We start from the raw sequence: 23,275 nt of genomic DNA, 5'->3' as shown, positions 1-23,275 counted from the left end.
AGGACTGAGAGAACATTACAGGCCTTGAATTCTTGACAGTAAAACAGTCTGATGGCTCTGTTCTGCTTTCCTGGCACAATTTAAATTAGATGGGGGTTTGAATCCCGCAGCCAATTAAAACGATGGGTCTTTAGAATAGAAACAAAAACAAAGTTGTTTTGATGAAACATTTGTGTCCTAATGATTGCTGTGATAGCCAGAGCTCTTCATCGGCATAATTAAACCAACAAATGGGGTTTTTACGTGTTCAATCCCTTCACCAAATCAGTACTAAGCATATTCACACCACGGTGGATGAACACCTTAAAAAGACACTTTGTGTTTGCAGTCCTTTCAATTTGACCTAATCTGTGTTAAAAAGAAGTGACTCTCCATGGTTGTCATTTCAACACATGACTAAACCTTTACATTTAAAGTGACACTGGTAACAGCTGTAACTAAATCATCATGGTTAAATAAATAAATAAATAAATAAATAGTAACAATAATAATAACTAGAAAGTTCCTGGAGAAACTTTGATGGGGACTGCCAGGCCGTTGCCAATTTAAATTGTTGATTTGACAGTACTATGTGTTGGGGTTCGCTCTCAGCTATGAGTATACCGAATTTCAGCTGAATCACTCTAAAACTGCCAGAGTTATCATATTTTTTCCTTTTGAGCTAAGGTAGCCAGCTTGGATGTTTTATTTGGATTCAGTATGTGATAGGGATCGTTCTCAGCTACCACTCTACCAAATTTCAGCTGAATCGCTCTAAAAATGCCAGTTATATTTTTTTTATTTTAGCTAAGGCAGCCATCTTGGATATTTGATTTGCATTAGAAATTTATAACGACTCGTTCTCAACTACAACCATAATAAATTTCACCTCAATAGCTCAAAGAATGACAGAATTATAGTCAGTTCTATTTTGTATAGGCTTCGCCCTTTAAGGCTATCACTAGTGGGTTTATCCCTTCGCGCGCAGCATTGAAAACTTTAGTCCGCGCCCACCGGATGTGTGGGCCCCACCCCCGGTCCATATAAATATAGTGAAAAAAAATTGGCTCCCATTTTTTCTTCAGCCAGCTAGCACTGTCAGAAGAGCGAAGAAGACCATGTCCAGCGCCAGCACCATCTGCCTGTGCCCGTCCTGCCAGACCGGCTACATCATAAGCTTTGACCAGCACAACATCTGCGAAGGATGCCTGGGTCTCCGCCACGTCGACCTCGCCAACTCCTGCCGTCCCTGTGATCTCCTCCCTCCTGAGGAGAAGCACAGACGAGCAGCCTTGTTCAAGGTAAGTGCCGAGGAGTGTTTTTCCGTGGCGGGGCACTACTCGCTGGACGTCATCGCCTTTTCTAACGCAGAGCCGCGCAGTGAATCGGAAGATTCCTATGAAAAAGGCAATGCTGGCAGCTCCCTCCCTTCTGGAGAGCAAAGTGACGGAAAATGGACAGCCGAGTGGATGCTCAGCCACCTCAGGTCTTCCCATGTCGGTGACTACTTCGCTCCCATACGTCGGCGCCCTCCAATTGGAACTGCCCAGCATAATCCAGGAGGCTGCTGACACAAAGGAACTTTCTGTCCTTCTCCTCCTTCTGCCCCAATTGAATGATCTGGCGGGCAGGTTTGGCTCCGCCCCGGCTTGTCACCCTGCCCCCATCTGGCCCCGCTTTCCAGCTGTGACATCATACTGAAACAAGGCTGCAGTTGGGCCCGGTAAGGTGAAGGCGTCCGTCTCCACCTTCGCCCCCATCACAAGAGTGGAGGACTTTACCGAGCGGGGATTTTCCTCGGTTCCCCCTCTGGATCCAAGCTTTGTGGAGGCGTTAGGGGCAAAGGCTTCCAGGATGGACTAGCGACCTGTCCTTCCAGGGAAGCATGACCAGACCATCACAAAGCTCTCCAAACGAGCTCATTAGTGTTTATTCCAGGCGGCCGCAGCGAACAACAATGTCACCCTGCTGGCCTTCAGCATTTCGAAGAGGCTGGAGGAAGCAGACCTGCCAGAGGAGACAAAGAGCTCTCTCTGTAAAGCCGCCAACGTCATCCTCAATCTGTGCGCCACCGCTGCAGTCTGTCTGTCCTGCATCACCGCTTGGATGACCATGATTCAGAGGACCACCTGGCTCTGCCTCTCACCATTCATGCCCGAGAGGCTGCAGAGGGACCTGCTGGAGGGCCAAATCATCCCAGATGCGCTGTTCGGGGCCAACTTCAGGACCATCCTTGAGAAATCGCAGAGGACCGAGGAGGTCTCAGAGACGGTACGCCATCTGGTGACGTCACAGTCCTCCTCCCGCTCCTCTGGCCACTGGAGGGACCGCCGTGGCCAGCGACAGTAGCAGAGGCGCTCCACATCTGCAACAGCGACTTCACACTCTGCTCCTCCACCGGCCCCCTCCACCAGTAACAGCACCTTGAGGGGAATGTGTGTGTTTTTGATGATGTATGTTTTGAAATAAAACAAAAACATCTCTCAGAGAGCAAAGTTTCATCTGATTCCAGCCCGACTGTCAGATCAACTGATCTCACAAATGACTCTCTTCACACATTTCCTACATAGAACAAGCCGGTAACCTCTAAACAGCGTTTTAAAAAGGCACCACAGCTCGGTAAATCTCACAAAACACTCGTCTGCCACGTCATCTAAAAATTATGTTTTTCAGCAGACTGAGTCTGGGGAAATCCCTTGCTCTTAGCCAGAGCCCATTTTATTTTTTTGCCATTTCTGCCCACTCACCGCGCAACGGGAGTAAATGCGTTTCTCCACAGCAGCAGCAGAGCCCCACCACCGAAACAGCGTCTCATTCAAAAAAGCACCCACGCCTTCTCTCAGTGCACGCCGGCTCACCTCAGCTCTAATGTGAGCCCGCAGCCTGAGCACAGCACAGAGGCGTACAGACAGCCCTATCTGTCTGAACCCCCCTTGGGTCCCCCCCAGAGAATCTCCGAAGCGGGTGATGGCGGTAGGGGCTCTAGCTTGGCTGATGTCCATGAGAACCATGACACAACACAAAAATGCGTGCCCACTCTCCGAGAGTTACTCAAAGTGGCAGCGAGTGTGTTGGCTGGACAGGTGGATGGACAGACTGATCAGCAGGGGTTAAACACAGCAGTTCGCAGCTCACCCCCAATCATTCAGAGGGATTATAGAGACGGTTCTGTCATCTCCAGAACAGAGCTCGTCTCTCCAGTTAGAAGCTCAGGAACTCCTAATAAAAAAAACGTAATTTCCAGAGTTCCCAATGGAGAGGAAAACATGGGATTTTACTCCCGCTACTTCCTGGTTCCGAGAACAAACAGGAGGGATGAGACCCATTCTCGACATGTCTATCTTCAACAAATCAATCATGGAGAGACAATTCAACATGCTGACAATCAAATAGCTAACGACTGGTTCACCTCCATAGATCTGAAAGATACATATTTTCACATTCCCATCATTCCGAAACACAGAAAATTCCTGCATTTCTACTTCTAGGGAATTCCGTATCAGTACAACAGGCTACCGTTTGGTTATTCCCTCGCACCACGCACGTTCTCAAAATACGTGGAGACGGCTCTGCAGCCATTCCACATGGCGGGAATGAGAATCCTTTTTTATCTGGACGATCTGCTCTTATTAGCTCGGTCCATGCCGGAAGCAGCCGTGCATACCAAAACGCTAGCGGTACACCTGCCAAACCTGGATGTTTCTATAAACTGGGGAAAAAGTTCTGTTCTCCCGTCCCAGATGATTGTTTATCTGGGAGTGGAGCTAAACTCAACCACAATGAGAGCCCATTTATCACAGCCGAGAGCCGACGCTCTGTCAGCTCAGCTCCGCCGTGTCAAAACCTGCAGTGACAGTTCTGTCTGTCATGCAGTCCCTGGGGATGATGTCAGCGGCTCAAGTCGTGGTTCCACTGGGCCTGCTTCACATGAGATGCCTACAGAGATGGTTCGTCCACCTGCGCATAGCTCCTATGCGCCAGAAGAGACGGATGATCTCACCAATCTGAACCACTGGGGAAATCCCCTCATTCTGTCAGAGGGAGTTCCCATCAGCAGGCCTATGTCACATGTCTCAGTTTTCATGGACCTGTCAGGTTGGGGAGGAACTCGTATTCCCCAGGTGTTGGGAACACAGTGGCCAGACCACAGGTCTCTTCACATAAATGTGCTGGAGCTTCTTACAGTCTGGAAAGTGACTCAGCATTTTGCTCCTCTGCTGCGGGATCAGCATTTTTTGATCCACGCAGACAACAGAGTGGCAGCAGCCTACATAAACCATCAGAGAGGCTTATGCTCAGTGCAACTGTTACACATCGAGAGACAGCTGCTGTGCTGGGCACACAAAAACCTGCTCTCCATCAGAGCAGTGTACATTCCCGGCATCCTGAATAGAGGAGCGGACATCATGTCAAGGGGCGGACCTCGTCACGGGGACTGGAGCCTCTATCCCGAGCTGATCTCTCGGATCTGGAGCAGGTTCGGCCAAGCAGCCGTGGATCTGTTCGCCACATGGGAGAACGCCCAGTGTCAGTTATGGTTCTCACTGAGCCCATGGGACGACCCACTGTTAGGGGCAGAAGCCTTTGCTCACAGCCCATGGCCAAAAACACTCCTTTGTTCTGTCCCTCCAGTTCCGCTGATCTCACGGACCCTGGACCGAGTTCGGGAGGAAGAGCCGTCAGTCATTCTCGTAGCTCCCGAGCGCAAAAGCGCCCCATGGTTCCCGAACCTGCAGCAACTGGTGTTGGGCCAGCCGTGGAAACTGCCATGGAGGGAGGATGCGCTCCTCTAGGCAGGAGGAGCGATCAGGAGCTAACCAGAAATAGGTCAGCACCTCTGGGTCTGGCTGCTGAACAGATGCATTTAGAAAGGCTGGGCCTCCCACAGGATGTGGTGCGTACGATCCAGGGCGCACGAGCCGTTTCCACCACAGCGCTGTACACATCAAAGCTGACAGCTTTTCAGCGCTGGTGCGCAGAGAAAGGTGTGGAGGCCATCTCATGTTCACTAGATGGCGTGCTGTTATTTCTGCAGCAGCTGATGGACAGAAATTTAGCGTTCAGCACAATTAAAACTTATGCTGCAGCTATTTCTTCCTATCATGAGGGTTTCGGTGACAGAACAGTCTTTAACCACCCACAGATGAAGCATTTTCTGAAAGGTGTACGGAAACACAGACCTGTGTCATGCCCACTAGCCCCACAGTGGGACCTAGCGATGGTTTTGCACGCTCTGATTAAAGATCCTTTTAAGCCTTTAGATCACGTTTCACTTACTTTTCTGTCATTTAAAACAGCCCTGCTGTTAGCTCTCACATCTGCAAAGAGAGTGAGTGATTTATCTACTCTCTCTGTTGCTCCCTCATGTCTCAGAATTCAAGCCAACGACAGTTCAGCTGTACTGCGTCCTAATCCTGCTTTTACTCCTGAAAGCAACACAAGCTCATTCAGATTGAAAGTGATAACCTTGGATGGGTTTTATCCTCCTCCTGATAATTCTGAGGAAGCAGCAACACCTCACCTCCTCTGATCCGTGTGTGCGCTCTTGTGTTACGTGGCGCGCACAGCCGCACTGTGCCGCTCTCAGCGTCTGTTCATTACAGGGACAGCTCTGCAGGACGTCCTCTATCCATTCAGCGCCTCTCACACTGGTTGTGTGAGGCTATTTCTGAAGCTTACAGTTCATCTGGGCCGGATTCTCCGGAGAATCTCAGAGCACATTCCACCAGAGGGATTTCATTCTCCTCGGCTCTGCATGGAGGGATGACAGTGGAGGATATTTGTACGGCGGCTGCCTGGTCTTCTCCATGTTCATTTATTCATTTTTATCTATGTGATGTGTGAACACTTTCTCCATGACCCCTTCTGTTCTCAGGGTTCTGACAGAATGATTTTTTTTTTCCATGGAGCCTCATTTTGGGCTCACACCTGCTTGCATTCAGTCGCAGTGTGAGATATTTATTATCAGTCACAGTTCATGTCTGTTGATGTTGTTATTAATCTGTTTGTCCTGAGGAGCTGTTAGCCCGCTCTGCTCATCGTTACACTGTTACAAATTGTAACCTCCGTTGTTCCTATTCACAGCAGCAGGTATCTCAGCCCTTCTTTCACCAGAGATCTTTTTTTTCTCCGGTGCGCTATTGTACATGGAGCGCGTAATTACACACACAGAAGGCTGAGTGATGAAATGTGTTTTGTGCGAGCAGGTGCTTCATGTTTTGAGTCTGAATGGACCCAGTGAGGCATAGACTACATCCTGCTTCACCTTTAACCCACTAGGTTAAAAGGGCAAAGCCTATACGAAATAGAACGGTTACGTACCATTCTATGAGTATAGCCCTTTAAGCTCTGGGCCTCACTGGTTCCTAAACGGCTGAAGAAAAAAGCTATTTGGGAGCCGATTATCCGGTCTAATTTATACGGACCGGGGATGGGGCCCACACAGCTGGTGGGCGTGGACTAAAGTTTTCAGTGCTGAACTGTGCGCGAAGGGATAAACCCATTAGCGATAGCTTTAAAGGGCTGCGCCTATACTCATAGAATCTGGGGTTACAGTACGTAACCAATGTTTTGTGTTTGCTGAGGTAGCTGTGGCAGCCATCTTGAAACAAAATGTCTCCAAGCATTAATTAGTTCTAGGCATTTATCTGATGATTAATGTTTGGGAGTTTCAAACAAATCCAACAGTGAGTTTCTGTTTTCTTCAGGGACCTTTACACTTTTAAGCCATGTGACTTGACAGCAGCAGTTAATGAGGAGTGTTCTCTCATTCATTTCTTATGGGGAAAATGGCATATTTGTTAGCAAAATTTGTCGCCATGGTAACTCCGATTGCCAATAAAAGTAATAGCTCCCTTCTCGAGATTGAGCCGGTTGTTTTGATATAACTTTTGTGGGGATACACGTTGCGGTTCGGGCCACATTAACGGTGACGGAATAAAAATAAATAAAAAATACAGAAACGCTTAGGTGTAGAATAATAGGTGCCTTCCGTGCATTGCATGGAGGCAGTGCGTCTTGTTTCCATAACATCAAGGAGAAATTGAGATAGTCAGTCATCCAAGGCCAAAGCCAGATTCAGATATCAACATTTGTTTTGGGTCAGGCGAGCTCTGTTAATTTCCATCTGCTTTTACAGTCTCACTCGTACATTTCATCTCATGGCAACTCCAAACAGCCAAAATTGTGATTACATACGCAGAGTTGAGCTTACAACTTCTCCGAGCTCTATTTCTTCCCACCGTCCATGAACACTGCCAGAATGTTCCATAGTCCTGATAAAAGATGGCACGTCTATCAGCCGGCTCAAATCTGATACAGGTCCAGAAATAGTTCACACAGAATAATCCCGAGTGTTGCCAAGCACGGCACATTCTTCATAATTTGTTGATAATAATAATAATAATTTGGTGACCACCAGCTCCAAAAGGGCAGAAATCCTGATTATCATAAATCCAATTATGTACATCCCCCAGGAATAGTGTTCCGTCGAAATAAGAAGGCTCTTCTTCACCCCGTCTTCTTGTTGAGAACATTTGATCAATTGTGTTGAGAGACCAGCTGACCAATCCATAGCTTACAATTCGGAAGATATGCAAAAAGAGACTCTGGGGAAAAAAAATACTGGATTTTGGATAAGAGTCGACAGATTTGATGCCAAGCGAGACCGCTTCATCTAACAGCTCCACACCGGTCGCTGAGTGGACCAGAACCAAGTCGACTATGTCGGACTTTACTCCGTGATAATCGGTAGCTGATTTGCTGCAGGTAAATCAAATGTTCTTTATAATGTTTGCTTGTGTTTACTTCGGTTACAAAACAACCAACTGAGTTTTTATTTCTTCCTGAAAGAAGAAGAAGCTGTCCTCCACCAGGCGGACTGGTTCTGAACGAGGCTCGGCCCAGGTGTAATGCAGGAGGACATGGAAGAGAGAGATGTTGGATGAACTGTTTATTTAAAATTCCCCTCATTTCTTTTATTCAGTCCATTCAATGTTTTAAGCTGCATTAATCAAAGGAGTGACAGCCTGAACGAGCCAGATGAACAACGTGGGACCAGATTCCAGGATGAAAACAAGAGTCCAGTTCATTAATGCAGTTTACAGTTAACTTGTTTTTAATAGTGTGTTCAGTTTAATTATCAGTGTTTGTGTGACATACAGTTTGTGGTGTTGAATAAACAAAATAAAAATTAAATCTGAGGTCTTCATTTTCAACTTTAATAACGTGCAATATGTTTAGCATCATTTTAATCACATAATTTGAATTACATAATGTCCAGATAGCTTCATTATATCTCAAACTTAAGATAAATACTGTTTATTATTAATAAACTCATCATATTTATTATCTGCATCGTTTTTATGTCTATATTTTTGATTTACTTCATTTTGTATATTGCTTTGTGTATTGTCCGTTGTTCTGTCTGTACAGCACTTTGTTTGGCCTTGTAGCTGTTTTAAGTGCTCTATAAATAAAATGGTATGGTATGGTATAGAAATATGCCGTCGGCCCGCACGTGCGTGTGCGCATGTGCTTTAACACAAAGCCTCAACGGGAGATGTTTACATTATCAGCGGGTGGTCAGCGAAAAACCTCCACTCTGGAAGGTGGGTTCAGAAACCTCCTGATTCAAAAAGAGGAGCCACTGGTGTCGTGTAAATGATCAGCAGAACCGCAGAGAGAAACCTGTGGATTCACTCAAAATACGCGCCGTGTAAACGGCCCCCCAAGACTGATTCCCAGCCAGTTTTCACACCTGATGGGAAAAGAGGGGCCTCATCTGTGAATTAGAGTAGCACCTTAAGAAACCCGAACTGTTAAGGTGTGAATTGTCAAATCTACATATGTGTGTGTATCTTATCTCACTCAGCCTTATAACCTGAACCCCCCAATCACTGCTTTTTGAATTGAGAAAGCTCCTCGGATGAGGAGCGAAACGTCTTCTGTTACAAATAAAGTCCAGTTGTATTTGTATTGAACGTTTTTTGAATGCACTTTGCAGTGTGTGAAGAAACTTGAGAAAGTTGTCAACTACTTTTTAAGATCTAACAACAAAAAGGTTGTAGTGTGCACAAAGACACAGGAAGCATGCATTAATAAACTAGGCTTTGTTTTTCACCCTGTCATTCTGGTTAGAAGTAAATGTAGATTAAACTGCAAATATTAAAGCGCTCTTGGGTGGTCTTTCTAGCCTGGGGCCCCCAAGCAGTCTTCATTTATGCCTAAGGCTTGCTATGTTAATATTGTCAAGCAGAAGTAACCATCGTACCCATGTTGGAAGAGCGAAGACAGCCGGATCCTCAAAAATGGCCAGACAGAGATTGACCATAATGAAGAAGTAGAGCAGCACCTTTAAGGCCCAGTGATTGTAGAGGAGATACAGCCTGGAAAAACACACAAAAACACTGCCTTCACAGACAATATGTTCATCTACATTATGTTTCAGATTTGAGAACATCAATTCAAAATTTTAATCAAAGTTCTTTTTATCTTAATAGATGTGCAGAAATTATGTTCCACTTCATTTGCAAAGCAAGTAAAATATTACAAGTAAAAACAAAGATCTTGGCATGTATTAAATTAATGCAATTCTGTACATGTTTGCACTAGAGCCCGATCAATATACAGTATCAGTAGGGCCTATATTTTAGGCCAATATAGGCGTTTGGGGACATATTGTATCGGTGATAATTGGCCCCTTATGCACCGATATAAACACAGGGAACGAGCTGTGTTCTTTACTTGCAAAAGGCGTAATTATACAATTATCCAGCAGAGCATTGTATCCAACATGTGGACTACTTTCAAGTCATGACCGTTCATTTTAACTTTCACTTTCAGCACAGCTGAAGCAGGGAGCATAGCGTATTTTGCTAAACAGAGCATGTTTAAGTTTATTTTAGTTGATCTGTAAAATAAAAAAACTTTTTAATAATAAATTCTCTTCAATCCTCCAACCTGCTTGTCATTAGCTATGTGCCTCTCAAGTTAGCAAGCTAACATTTAGATAACCTAGCAAAGGCTATTGCCCTGTAAAGCTTTATCCTGAACAATAAATCTAACGTAAAGGTAAAATATCTTAATATGTTATCTTTGTCATCAATGAAATGCATTGTTTGTCTGAAATCTTTACTTCTCTGCAAAAAAAAAAAAAAAAAACACAGCTGTGGTCAATACTAATTAGAACTTAATTCATTCATTCAAACTTTATTTATACAGTTTAGTCTCAGTGAGCCACGAGGACTCATTTACAAGAGGGACCTGTTTCAGACAGAACATATAAAGTACAGACAACAACAGTAAATAATGACAACAATAAACTACAGTAAAAATACAGTTAAAATAAGAGTAGTGTATAAAACAATAAAACAGGGTGAAATACTAAAAACAAGAACATATTTGCTTTGATTTTTCCTTTAACATTCAAATATTCCTCTCGTCTGTCTGAAAAACATTTTCAATCTGTTCCATAACATTCTTGCTGTTTTTCTAACTCCTAGTGACCTCTTACGTCACAAAAACACACCCCTGTCTGGTTGAAACGACCAATCAGGAAACTCCCAAGTGAACCGGAAATAGAGCTCTTTAAAGGTTGGTACTTCCTAGTTCAACCCAGTCGAGTTTGGGGTCGAGTTGGGAGTTGAGCTCCAGTCGTTTGGGAGAACAGAAGTCCAGCCATGATTCAAAGCTCTTTCGAGTATTGGGGATTATGATATCTTCCACCTCTGAGTGGAACTCTGACGGACTCCACTCATGTGAAGTCCACTCGTGAGGTGAATTTGTGTCGAACAAGTACCGTCACTACTTCGGACGATTCACAGCTGTTCCTACGGAGACACTGAAAGGGCGCGTTAAATGGAATTTCGTATCAGGGAGACATCTCCAGGTAAAAGAGATTTCTATCACCTAAGTGTACCAGGGAAGAAGCTGGGGAAAACCCGGAGAGTGCCGTTCTGATGCTGACACAAACATTCTCCCTCATCCATCTGTTTCTCCCTCTAAACTTCATCTTTCCATCTTTAAAACTCTTCTATCAAGTAGAAATTAATCCAGATATTTTTAGAAATGTCTGAAGCAAAGTTTTTCAACCACCGCCGTGTGGTTAATGTCTGTTGTACTGCTGCTAGCTAGAAAACAATCGCCGTATTGTTTACTTCCTGTAAAACTGATTAATAAGCTGTCGTTATTTTCAATTCTTGCCAATTAATGTAAATGTGTGATGTGTTAAACTTGATTCTGTTAATAAATGACCCACTGTCGTTGGTGAGTCAAAGATAATTAACGTCTCACGTCACATTTTATTAAATTCAGATGCACGTCATTATACAGTCCAGAAAAATGAAAGAATCCGTTTAATTTATGAATATATATCAGTATATGTTCATACTACACCAGGTTGCAGGAGCAGAGTAGGAAAAGGCCTTTTTGTCAAGTTTAGTCCACACTGAGGGAACGCTGCAGGTAATGATGGACTGAGAGTGCATGTTGTAACTGCACTGACAGCATGGCATGTAGGAGGAGATATAAGAAGGTCGCAGACCAAGGAGGGATTTATAGATTAAAATGAACCAGTGTGAGAGCCTACGTGTAGACAATGATGACCAATTGACAAAGGAGGGCAGGGTGAAGTGATGGGTACAGTAGTTACAACCAGTTATGAATCTTGGCACACTGTGGTAGACAACATCCAACATCTGCAAGGAGCTAGCAGGGGCGTTCATGTAAATAATGTCAACATAGTCAATGGCTGGTAGGAAGGTAGCGGTTCCAAGGCATTTTCTGGCATTCAGACTTAAGCAAGATCTATTTCTGAAAAAGAAACCCAATTTTAATTTCAGTTTCTTTATCAAGTTTTCAATATGTGGTTTAAAAGAACGATGTGCATCGACCAGAATTCCCAAGTATTTGTAAGAATCTACAAACTCAATAGGAACACCATGCATGGATGAGATAGGAGGAAGAGTTGCTGGCACAGACTTTCTGTTGGAAAACAACACCCCTTTGGTTTTGTCAGCATTTAGCACCAGCTTGAGATGGAATGAGTCGGACTGAATGATGTGCAGACTGTAGAAGCTGGAAAACCTTGGCAACTGTGTTAGCTCGGCAATAAACAACAGTGTCGTCAGCATAGAGATGAAAGGATGCGTCAGGAATGTTTAGACCAAAATTATTTATATAAACTGTAAAAAGGGTGGGACCTAAAACTTCACCATACATGACTGACTGTTGAAACAATGAAAAGGGAAGGATGCTTCTTTGTTTAATTTATATTTTTGGAGTGAACTAGGCCTGATGTCAAAACCTTGACCTTAGGCACCTTATGGGACAGAAACTGTCATTTCATTGATTTGAATCCAGAAATACAGGTTGACCCATCCTGAGACTTTCTTTCTTAAATTAATCAAGTGAAAGAAGACTACTTTCGATTATCATTACTATTTTACAAATGTTTGATAATCAAATTGTGTTAGTTCAAACAATGTTTACATGTTGAAGTGAACTACTCATTTTTAAATCAACTGTGAAACAGTAATAACGATTTTTAATCCTCATTCAAAGAAGAAATCAGGTTAATGGTGCATTGTCTGATTTTCTGTCTTCAATGAGCAAGTGTGTAAGTTGGTCAAAGTTCAAGTTTCGGTCAACTGCAAGTTTACTGAAAAAGAAATGTCATGTTTAACTTTTACAGCAAGATACTGGAGAAGTGACTCCACGAAGTCTGAAGTTCTTCATAACAATCTTCTGTCTGTTCTTAAACAATCTTAATCTTTTTCCTTGACTTTTCATAACACCTTACATCACAAAACACACCTCTGTTTGGTCCATCGACCAATCAGAAAGTCCTCAAATGAACCGGAAGTGACCCTTTTTAAAAGGTGCAGCACTTCCTAGTTGACAGCAGTTCCAGAGTTCATGAAGGCTGGAATTCAGGATGCTGGAGGAAGAAAAATCAAGCTGAACGAGAGAAGATCTGGGAATTATGAAATGTCTGTTCTGGATGATCTCACGACTCCCGAGGTTTAGCTGTTATTACGGAGACGCTGAAAGAGTTGAAAGGAGAGCTCTACACCAACGCTGAAACTATCATCTGCAAAGGTAAAAGAGTCGATCTCAACCAAAGCGTACCGTTGGGCCAAGCTGGTCTAGAAGGAGCGTGCTGGTTCTGGTTAAACAGACAAATTCCCTCATACATCTCTCTCAACTTAAACTTCATTTCCCATCTTTAAAATTCTTCTATCTGCTAAAAATCATTACAGATATTTTTAGAAATGTCTGAAGCAAAGTTTTTCAACCACCGCCGTGTGGTTAATGTCTGTTGTACTGCTGGAAGTAAGAAAACAATCGCCGTATTGTTTACTTCCTGTAAAACTGATTAATAAGCTGTCGTTATTTTCAATTTTTGCCAATTAATGTAAATGTGTGATGTGCTAAACTTGATTCTGTTAATAAATGACCCACTGTCGTTGGTGAGTCCAAGATAATTAACGTCTCACGTCACATTTTTAATTATTCAATGCACGACATTATACAGTCCAGAAAAATGAAAGAATCCGTTTTATCTATGAATATATGACAGCATATGTTCATACTACATTTTTGTAACACTCTTGATAACTTTATGGTGAATAGTGGAGGACAGAAAATGTGAACGCACGTTAGGAAGACAGTTTCAAGACTTCAAGTGTTAAAACAGGTTTAAAAGTAGATGTTCACTTAGATTCTTGGAGGAGGACAAAGCTAAAAAAAATGTCAGCTATTATATCAGTTATCGACATTAGCCTTCCCCTCCCTACATCGGTATTAGTGATAGCCAAAATTTCCATATTGGTCGGGCTCTAGTTTGCATGTGACTAATTCACTGTAACAAGGGAAGATGCCAAGGCTGATGCCTCATCAACCCACATGCTCCCACCACACCCAGACCTCCCTAGGTCTTTTCTCTCTAAAATTCAACACTGTTTTAATGGTGAACTGAACAAGGCAATGGGTACGCTCCACCATGCGTGGGCTTCTGCGTGCAGAGCATCATCATTTGGCGTACAGACACAGACTTGTGCGCATCATCAAACTTCAGCTAGGAGAAAAAAAACGAACGCCAGGAAAAATGTCACAAACCACACCTGGATTTTAAAAAGATGCCCTTAATTACAATTTTTGAGGCATTCACAACGTTAGAATTTTCAGCCTCTAAGTAAAATTATTGGTTGTTTTACTTTTTAAATATGTTTCTGCTCACAATAAAAACCACTTTAAGAACGTTCTACTCCAGGAGTGCGGACATTTTTGGGCCACGTTTTATGTGAGGATTATAACCAAACAGACAATGAAAGTCTCACCTGACAGCCTGAGGGGAGGAGTCAAAGTAGATGTTTCTGTTGTACAAGGCGTCGGAGACATAAACAGCAGCCAGGTCAAAATCCTGAAACACACAAACCAATACTTAAAAATGTTGGCTGCTTGTTGATGTTTGGTTTGATAGAATGAATCTGATTCAAAATGGCCGTCATAGCCAACTAACCTTAAAAAAAATCTAAAGGCTTATTACTGTCAAATCTGTCAAAGACTGACCTAAAGTTTGATGTAGTAGTGGAGACTGATGCCCAACACATATTATGAGCACTAAAATTATATTGCGGTTTACATTTTTTCCATGACCCATTTTGGATTAATTCTGTTAGCAAAATATCCAATCCAACACAATTCAAAATGGCCACCAAATCCAACTGATCTTAAGAAATATTTAATGTGTCTCAGTCAAATGCGCAAATACCGTAATGACACAGTGATAAAGTTGCAGTCGAGTCCTTCACAACACATCCTCTGATTACACTGCACTATATGTTGGGCAAAATGGTGTTAACTGTTAGCAGCAACCCTGTCTGTTAGTAAAATATCTTACGAATCATTGAACCGATTTAACATCATTGAACAAAGACTTGTGTCTCTTTATCCCATTTAGGATTACTGCTACTAGGGATGCACAATATTATCTGCATGGTATCGGGCAATATTAGCAATAAAGTTAAATATTGGACATCGGCAATTCTATCAAAATAACTCACGATATAAAAGACTTTTTTTTTTTTAAATACAGTAGTCCCTTGTTACTTCACGGTTCGTTTATCAGGGACATGCTCTATCATGGTTTTTCAAAATAAGAGTGGACATGACACACTATTGGCTGACTGATGGATGAGTCTTATGATTGGCATGGAATTTTTATTTTAAATGAATTGTTTTAAATGATTTAGCACCTGCTGCACATTTGTGCAGCCCAGAGCTGCAGAAAAGGCATCCTCCTGCCTTTGTGCAGCCCATACTGCAGGATAAGCTTCATGCTGCTGCTGATCAGCAGTTTCTCCGTGCAGAGCGGGGAATCGGATATAACCAAGAACGCTTGCAGGTGGCTGTGTGCAGCATGGCTGAGAGGAGGAAGGGAGCTCAGCTGAAATCATGATATTCTGTTCTCTTTTAGAGCGTTTAGTATAGAAACATTGTTTAGAATATTGCAAGAGTGTGGGAAGGATTTAAAACGCGTTACAATATATATATATTTATTAGGAATGTGCAATATGGCATAAAATTCATATCACGATATGTATTGTGAAGGGTGGCGATAACGATATATATTGCAATGTTTTTGGTATAAAACTTGCAATAGGAATAAATGTTAAAAAAAGCATAGGGTGTTCTTTTGCTGTCATATATTTTGAATTAAGAAAATTCCACTACTAGGTCCAGAGAGTTTTAAAATAATTAAAAAATCAAGTATTAGGCTTCTTAATTGTAGTGCAAAACAGTGCAAAAGATATCAAATGTAGTTTTAGCCATATGTTTTAAACAAATGAATATGTTGTTAACTCTTAACATCCAAAAAAGTTCAATCTGGTCCTCTGTACATTCAAAATGTCCAGATGTCCAAAATGTTGAATGTCCAGAGGACCAGATTGAACTTTTTTGGATTTTTCTACCTGGATTATTGAGCATGTATCAGGATATTAAATCTTAACAGTTTCCAGTTTTCTCACTTAAGAAATGAACAGCAGCAGAGCAGCATTTTACACTGAAACAATTCACCCTCCAACCCTCTCTTTGGTGCCTCCTTCCACTTTAAGGAGAGCTGACGCAAAATGACTGTGGCTTTGACCAGAGGGTCTCATAGTAAAATCACACAACACAGTGTTCTTTTCACAGATCAGAGAGCAGGTTTCTCTAAAGCTGACCAATGCTTACTTCAACTTTTGACGGAAAAAACCAAACAAACTTTTGACGGAACACAGCGTTTTGTGCATGCGTCCGAATACAGTAACACTACGGCAAGCCGGCTGTAGTTAGCTTATAGCTTTGCTACTTAGCTCTCGAAGAGAAGACTTTAACGCCACTGGCACAGTTTTCAACTAAAAAAGAGTAACGATTAAATTTGACAGCTCTGATTTTACACTTGAACACCACCTACGTACAGTTTTCAACTACAAACCAGATTCCAAAAAAGTTGGGACACTAAACAAATTGTGAATAAAAACTGAATGCAATGATGTGGAGATGGCAAATGTCAATATTTTATTCGTAATATAACATAGATGACAGATCAAAAGTTTAATCTGAGTAAATGTAACATTTTGAAGGAAAAATATGTTGATTCAAAATTTCACAGTGTCAACAAATCCCAAAAAAAGTTGGGACAAGTAGCAATAAGTGGCTGGAAAAAGGAAATTGAGCATATAATGAACAGCTGGAAGACCAGTTAACACTAATTAGGTCAACTGACAACATGATTGGGTATAAGAAGAGCCTCTCAGAGTGTCAGTGTCTCTCAGAAGCCAAGATGGTAAGAGGATCACCAATTCCACCATTGTTGCGCAGAAAGATAGTGCAGCAATACCAGAATGGTGTTACCCAGCGTAAAATAGCAAAGACTTTTAAGTTATCATCAACCGTGCATAACATCATCAAAAGATTCAGAGAATCTGGAACAATCGCTGTGCGTAAGGGTCAAGGCCGTAAAACTCTACTGGATGCTCGTGATCTCCGGGCCCTTAAACGTCACTGCACCTCAAACAGGAATGCCACTGTCAAGGAAATAACAGAATGGGCTCAGGGATACTTCCAGAAAGCATTGTCAGTGAACACAATCCACCGTGCCATCCGCCGTTGCCAGCTGAAACTCTACAGTGCAAAGAGGAAGCCATTTCTAAGCAAGCTCCACAAGCTCAGACGTTTGCACTGGGCCAGGGGTCATTTAAAATGGAGTGTGGCAAAATGGAAGACTGTTCTGTGGTCAGATGAGTCACAATTTGAAGTTCTTTATGGAACACTGGGACGCCATGTCATCCGGACCAGAGAGGACAAGGATAGCCCAAGTTGTTATCAACGCTCCGTTCAGAAGCCTGCATCACTGATGGTATGGGGTTGCATGAGCGCTTGTGGCATGGGCAGCTTGCATGTCTGGAAAGGCACCATTAATGCAGAGAACTATGTTCAGATTCTAGAACATATGCTCCCATCTAGACGTCATCTCTTTCAGGGAAGACCCTGCATTTTTCAACACGATAATGCCAGACCACATTCTGCAGCAATCACAATATCATGGCTACGTAGGAGAAGGATCCAGGTACTGACATGGCCAGCCTGCAGTCCAGATCTTTCACCTATAGAGAACATTTGGTGCATCATAAAGAGGAAGGTGCGACAAAGAAGGCCCAAGACGATTGAACAGTTAGAGGCCTGTATTAGACATGAATGGGAGAGCATTCCTATTTCTAAACTTGAGAAACTGGTCTCCTCTGTCCCCAGACGTCTGTTGAGTGTTGTAAGAAGAAGGGGGGATGCCACACAGTGGTAAAAATGGACTTGTCCCAACTTTTTTGAGATTTGTTGACGCAGTGAAATTTGGAAACAACAGATTTTTCCCTTAAAATGATACATTCTCTCAGTTTAAATTTCTTGTAGGAGCCATTTATCTTGTTTTTCTGTGTTTATCTCCACTAGAGGGTGTATTTCATTTTGTGTACTGAATATGTTAGCAGGAGAAGGTGATTACTTAAGGGCAGGTGTGACTCTGTTCAGGTGTTGCTAATGAGAAGGGGCAAACAGTTTTCTACTGTACTTAGTTTAGAGTCAAGGCAAATTTATTTGTTTTCTAAATGGAATGGCAATGTAGGGGATGGAATGTAATGGACATTGTGAGGAAAATAAATGATTTATGATTTATAAGTCTAAATGAAGATCTGCAATAGTGAATCTTGATTGAGAGCACGTAAAACCAAAGCCTACCAGGAACAACAGCAACCAGTAGCCTAAAATATAGGATTTTAGCTTCTACAATTAGGTAGAAAACTGCCTCATTTGGAAGAAGATCCCCCAATCCTGCTGCACTGTTTCAACAAAGTGGTGAAGTAAACCCCACACCGGAGGAGGCTATTGGAGCCGCCGGGTAAAAGGAAGACGACAACAAAGGGGAATAAGGAGTTGGAATCGGTGCCACAAGAGTGCAGGGGAACCAGACATCAGCTGGTGTTGGAATTGGAACCACACACAAGCGACTGGGACACCTGGCATTGGAACCAGAAGTGCAAAGGGGTGAGCAGGTACCCAGGCGTTGTGAATGGAGCTGCATGGATCGAGCTATTGGAGCCACTAAAATTCCTTGCAGCGAACATCTGGACGCAGAGCATCAAAGTCGGCCAACGCACCATTGGGGTATGCGAGTCAGCGCTGATGTCTTTGAATGGCCATTATAATTATGTGTGCGCACAAAGGTTCATTTTCAAATCCAATGCATTGGTAGCAGGCTCGGGACTGCTTTAAAAATAAAAATAAAAAAGAGAGAGCTCTCTATAAACAAAACTTGCAGCCATTATGGCAGAAAAGGAACAAACTGATGTGGATCAGCGGGGTCAAAATGACTGTGGGTGGAAAGGAAAAGGCTCAGAAGGAGACTGAAAAAAGAAAGGTGAAATTAACAGCCAAAGCTTTGTTGATGAAAATAAATAATTTAGAAGAAGAAAGGAAAACTAAGTTAAATAAGCTTACAAAATTAAGACAAACCATTACTGTGTTAAAAAACGACAAAGTGTGTAAAAGACATTAAGGAAGAATTTAAAAGATTTTTGGGTTTGTCTGAAGAAACGTGCAATGTACACAAGGTTTTGTTGGTTTTATTGCCTGTCGATGAAGCACAGAAGCATGATGTATGGTTTCAAGCTAAAATGTTGAGTGTTCATGAATTTGTTGCTGCTACTCATAAATGTCCTGATGCATGCTCAATAATCCAGGTAAAAAAATCTAAAAAAGTTAAATCTGGTCCTCTGGACATTCAAAAAAACCAAATCAAAGCAAATCAACAAAAAAATATAGAAACGTTTAGTCTCTCATCCGAGAGACTTCCTCAGTCTGAGGTGTTTTCAGCTCAGTCTCTTAAATAGCACCTTCTCAGAGTGGATCAACCAGTTTTGCTGCTGACAACCAAAACCAGCTGATCACATGCTCAAGAAGGACCATCAGCCTAACAATGGCTGTTTACTGTTCACAGAGGGCTGAGTGATACTAGCAATCACAGCATTGTAAGAGGGGGACAGTTGAACCCGGAGGCCTCCACCCCTGTTTAATGATGGACGATTTCTTTTCACAAAGATGGCCTCCTTTACTCCTCTCTCAAACCATCGTTCCTCTCTGTCCAGGATGTGAACATCTTCATCCCTGAAAGAGTGACCGCTGGCCTGGAGATGATTGTAGACCGCAGAGTCCTGGCCTGATGATGTTGATCTTCTGTGCTGGGCCATCCTTTTGGCCAGTGGCTGTTTTGTTTCCCCGATGTAAGACTGATCACCCTCCTGACACTGAACAGCATACACAACATTACTCTGTTTGTGCCGGGGGACTGGATCTTTGGGATGAACCAGTCTTTGCCGTAATGTATTTTGGGGTTATTAGGGTTAGGGTTTATTAGGGTTAATAAACGTCTCAGTTTCTCTGATACTCCCTCAACATATGGAATGACCACTGGTCTGGGTCTGGGTTCCTCCTTTTCACCTGTTGGCTGACTGTTTGGAAACCCAACCAGGACTCCAGTCAGCCAACAGGTGAAAAGGGTTGAGAGTTGTGTTAAGCACATCACTTGCAAACACTGCAGCCCAAAGCATCCCAGTATTTTGCACATTGGACAGAAGGAAAAGGCTCATCAGAACGAGTTTGATCAGGCATCAAAACACTGTAAAACCTCCTCTATTTCAATCAACCTTTATTTATACAGGTAAATCCCATTGAGCCTCGAGGACTCATTTACAAGAGAGACCTGATTTCAACAAAGAAAGATGACAACAATGGACAACAGCAACAACAATAAGCAGTTATAAAAACTCATACTACAGTTTTTTTTTTGTTTTTTTTTTAACAAATAGGATGGCTAAAAGGAAAAAGGTAACAAAACCAAAAAAACTGCTAGATTCCGAGACAAATGTATAAAACTAAAAACAGGAACATGTCTGCATTGGTCCCTTCCAGGAGTCCAACAGATTCTTAAAGCCACTTAGAGAGGTCAAGGTCGAGAGCTTCAAATCTTTTTGTAAGATATTCCAGGAAACAGGAGCGGAGTAGGAGAAGGCCCTTTTGCCTAGTTCAGTCCTCACTGAGGGAACACTGCAGGTAATAATGTCCTGAGAGCGCACTCCGTAGCTGCACTCACGCAGAGACATGTAGGAGGAGATGTATGAAGGCAGCAGACCAAGAAGTAAGTGTATGACCGTATGACTGTATGACCACTACTTGTGGTCATACAGGGGCTGGCCACCATAAGGGTATTCTTCCCATCTTGCCTGTACAAGTGAAGAGTTCAAATGGAACTAAGGTCATTAAAACTTATGCCTTTCTGGATCCAGGAAGCACAGAGACATTCTGCTCTGAAAAACTTCTTACTGTCTACTTACCAGCGCATTCAAGGGCGTAAGGCTCAGATTCATCTCCGCACCATGGGTCATAGTAAAACAGTGACAACCTCCATCATTAAAGGGCTAGAGATTTCAGAATTAAGTGGTAAACATTTCTATCAGCTTCCCATCGTGTTTACTCAAAGGGAAATGCCAGTCTCCACAGACAACATCATCAGCGAGGAGGAGCTGTCAAAATGGTCTTACTTAAAGGACATCAACTTTCCTCGCATACATGCTGGAGTAGATCTACTAGTTGGCACAAATGCATCTAAATTGATGGAACCTTGGGAGGTGGTTAACAGTCGGGGTGAGGGGCCCTATGCAATCAGAAGCTTGCTAGGATGGGTTATAAATGGTTCAGCAGAAGGTCACAGGGATGGTGAAAGTGGCTACCTCTCAGTTCATGTCAACAGAACTACAGTCGACCGGACTGAGGAGCTTTTAATCAGCCAGTACAACTATGACTTCACTGAGAAATCATTTACAGAGCAAGAGGAAATGTCAAGAGAGGAACAAAAATTCATAGACATAGTGGAACACTCTGCACAGCTAGAGAATGGACATTATAAATTGAAGTTGCCTTTCAGAAAGGAAGAAACCTTTATGCCAAACAACATTTCCATCACTCTGCAGCGCATCCTTGGTTTGAAAAGGAAATTCAAAAAGAACACAAGTTTTCATAAGGAGTACACAAACTTCATGACTACTGCCATTAACAGTGGATATGCTAAAAGAAGGTGGAAACAAATTCAATACATCTCGGATCTCCTTTACGTTGGATTCGAGAGTATTTACCATTTTACAGGAACGACAAAAATGGATAAAAAGGAAAAGGTGTTTCATGCCTGGAGATGTTGTTGTGGTTATGGACTCCACAACACCCTGGGGGTCTTGGATGCTAAGGAAAGTTATTAAAACTTTTCCAGATAAAAGGGGTCTGGTACATGTGGTTCATCTTCAAACAAAAACAAATGTTATTGAAAGACCTGTAACAAAAATTTGTTTGTTGTGTGAAGCTGCAAACTGACAAACTAGATTGCTGGTAGGATGATGAACATGTAAACCTGATTTGCCTCTTATGTATATTTTGTCTATGGATATATAGTAACTTATGGCTCCTTTAATTTAAGTTTGATAATTGCTAGGTCTTCTGCCACACGCAATTAGGGGCTGGCGTGTAGGAGCCATTTATCTTGTTTTTCTGTGTTTATCCACTAGAGGGTGTATTTCATTGTGTGTACTGAATATGTCAGCAGAAGAAGCTGGTTTCTTAAGGGCAGGTGTGATTCTGTTCAGGTGTTGCTAATGAGAAGGGGCAAACAGTTTTCTACTGTGCTTAGTTTAGAGTCAAGGCAGATTTATTGTTTTCTAAATGGAATGGCAATGTAAATGGACATTGTGAGGGAAATAAATGATTTTATGATTTATAAGTCAAAATGAAGATCTGCATAGTGAATCTTGATTGAGCGCACGTAAAACCAAAGCCTACCAGGAACAACAGCAACCAGTAGCCTAAAATATAGGATTTTAGCCGCTACATGTACATTTTATGTTTTTTTTACATAAGAGTGTAGCTTACAGAGTGTACAGTTTAGATTTTACTTCTGTATACTTGTATGGTGCTAAAGGAAGTGGGAGTGTGTCATTTTATTGCTCATACCATTTTTCAGCAACCAGTCCATCAAAGAATAATTAGCAGGCGGGTAGAGGGAGGTTAGCTCCTGTTCTTTCTGAAAGTCTGATAAGATTTTACTAAAGCAGCAGGTTCATAGAATATAGTTTTTAAAGAAACACGGCCTCAGCACAACACAGTTGATTTATGTGAAATGTTACAAAAACAGGAAATTCCTTGAGTCAACCATTAACAAACCAATTAACTGAAAATAACTCTGTGATGACTTTATGAAGCCGTTTGGGACAGTGGCAGTGAGAATATACTGTCAAGTGTGTGAATATCTCTTGTAAATGAGTCCTCGAGGCTCAATGGGATTTACCTGTCTAAATAAAGGTTGATTGATATCATAAAAAAACAGCAACTTGGAAGAATGTTTTTCTTTTCCGGTTTTGTGATTTTTAACTTCTTTAAATGTGGGAGTCAATGAATAAGCCCTGAAACAGCCTCCTTACTATTCAACTGGGAATTTTCCCATTTTAGTCCCATTCTTCAATTGGAAAAACTTATACAAAATAAATCAGTGTGCTACTTTCCTAACAGAGCACTTCGTTCTCAGACTGCTGGCTTACTTGCAGTTCCTAGAGTTTCCAAAAGCAGAACGGAAGGAAGATCTTTCAGTTACCAGGCTCCTTTCTTGTGGAGCCAACTTCTAGTTTATGTCCGTAAGGCTGACACATTGTCTACTTGTTGG

At 42.3% G+C, this 23,275-nt stretch overlaps 1 protein-coding gene across 1 annotated transcript in view; it reads right to left on the bottom strand.

Annotated features, from left to right (window-relative positions):
• tpcn3 (two pore segment channel 3) overlaps window positions 1-23,275 on the bottom strand; it is a 69,786-nt gene that overhangs the window by 39,071 nt on the left and 7,440 nt on the right. Inside the window, exons 2-3 of the mRNA XM_037689904.1 lie at window positions 14,319-14,401; window positions 9,251-9,365 (exon numbers count right to left, since the gene is read on the bottom strand). Of these exons, the coding sequence (XP_037545832.1) occupies window positions 9,251-9,365; window positions 14,319-14,401 (198 nt within the window). The remainder of the gene's footprint in view (window positions 1-9,250; window positions 9,366-14,318; window positions 14,402-23,275) is intronic.

The sequence above is a fragment of the Nematolebias whitei genome, chromosome 16 (assembly GCF_014905685.2).
Source record: "Nematolebias whitei isolate Nwh7 chromosome 16, NemWhi1, whole genome shotgun sequence".
Classification (NCBI taxonomy): domain Eukaryota; kingdom Metazoa; phylum Chordata; class Actinopteri; order Cyprinodontiformes; family Rivulidae; genus Nematolebias; species Nematolebias whitei.
The sequence above is the reverse complement of the archived record's forward strand: the minus strand, read 5'-3'. Positions and strand labels throughout refer to the sequence as shown.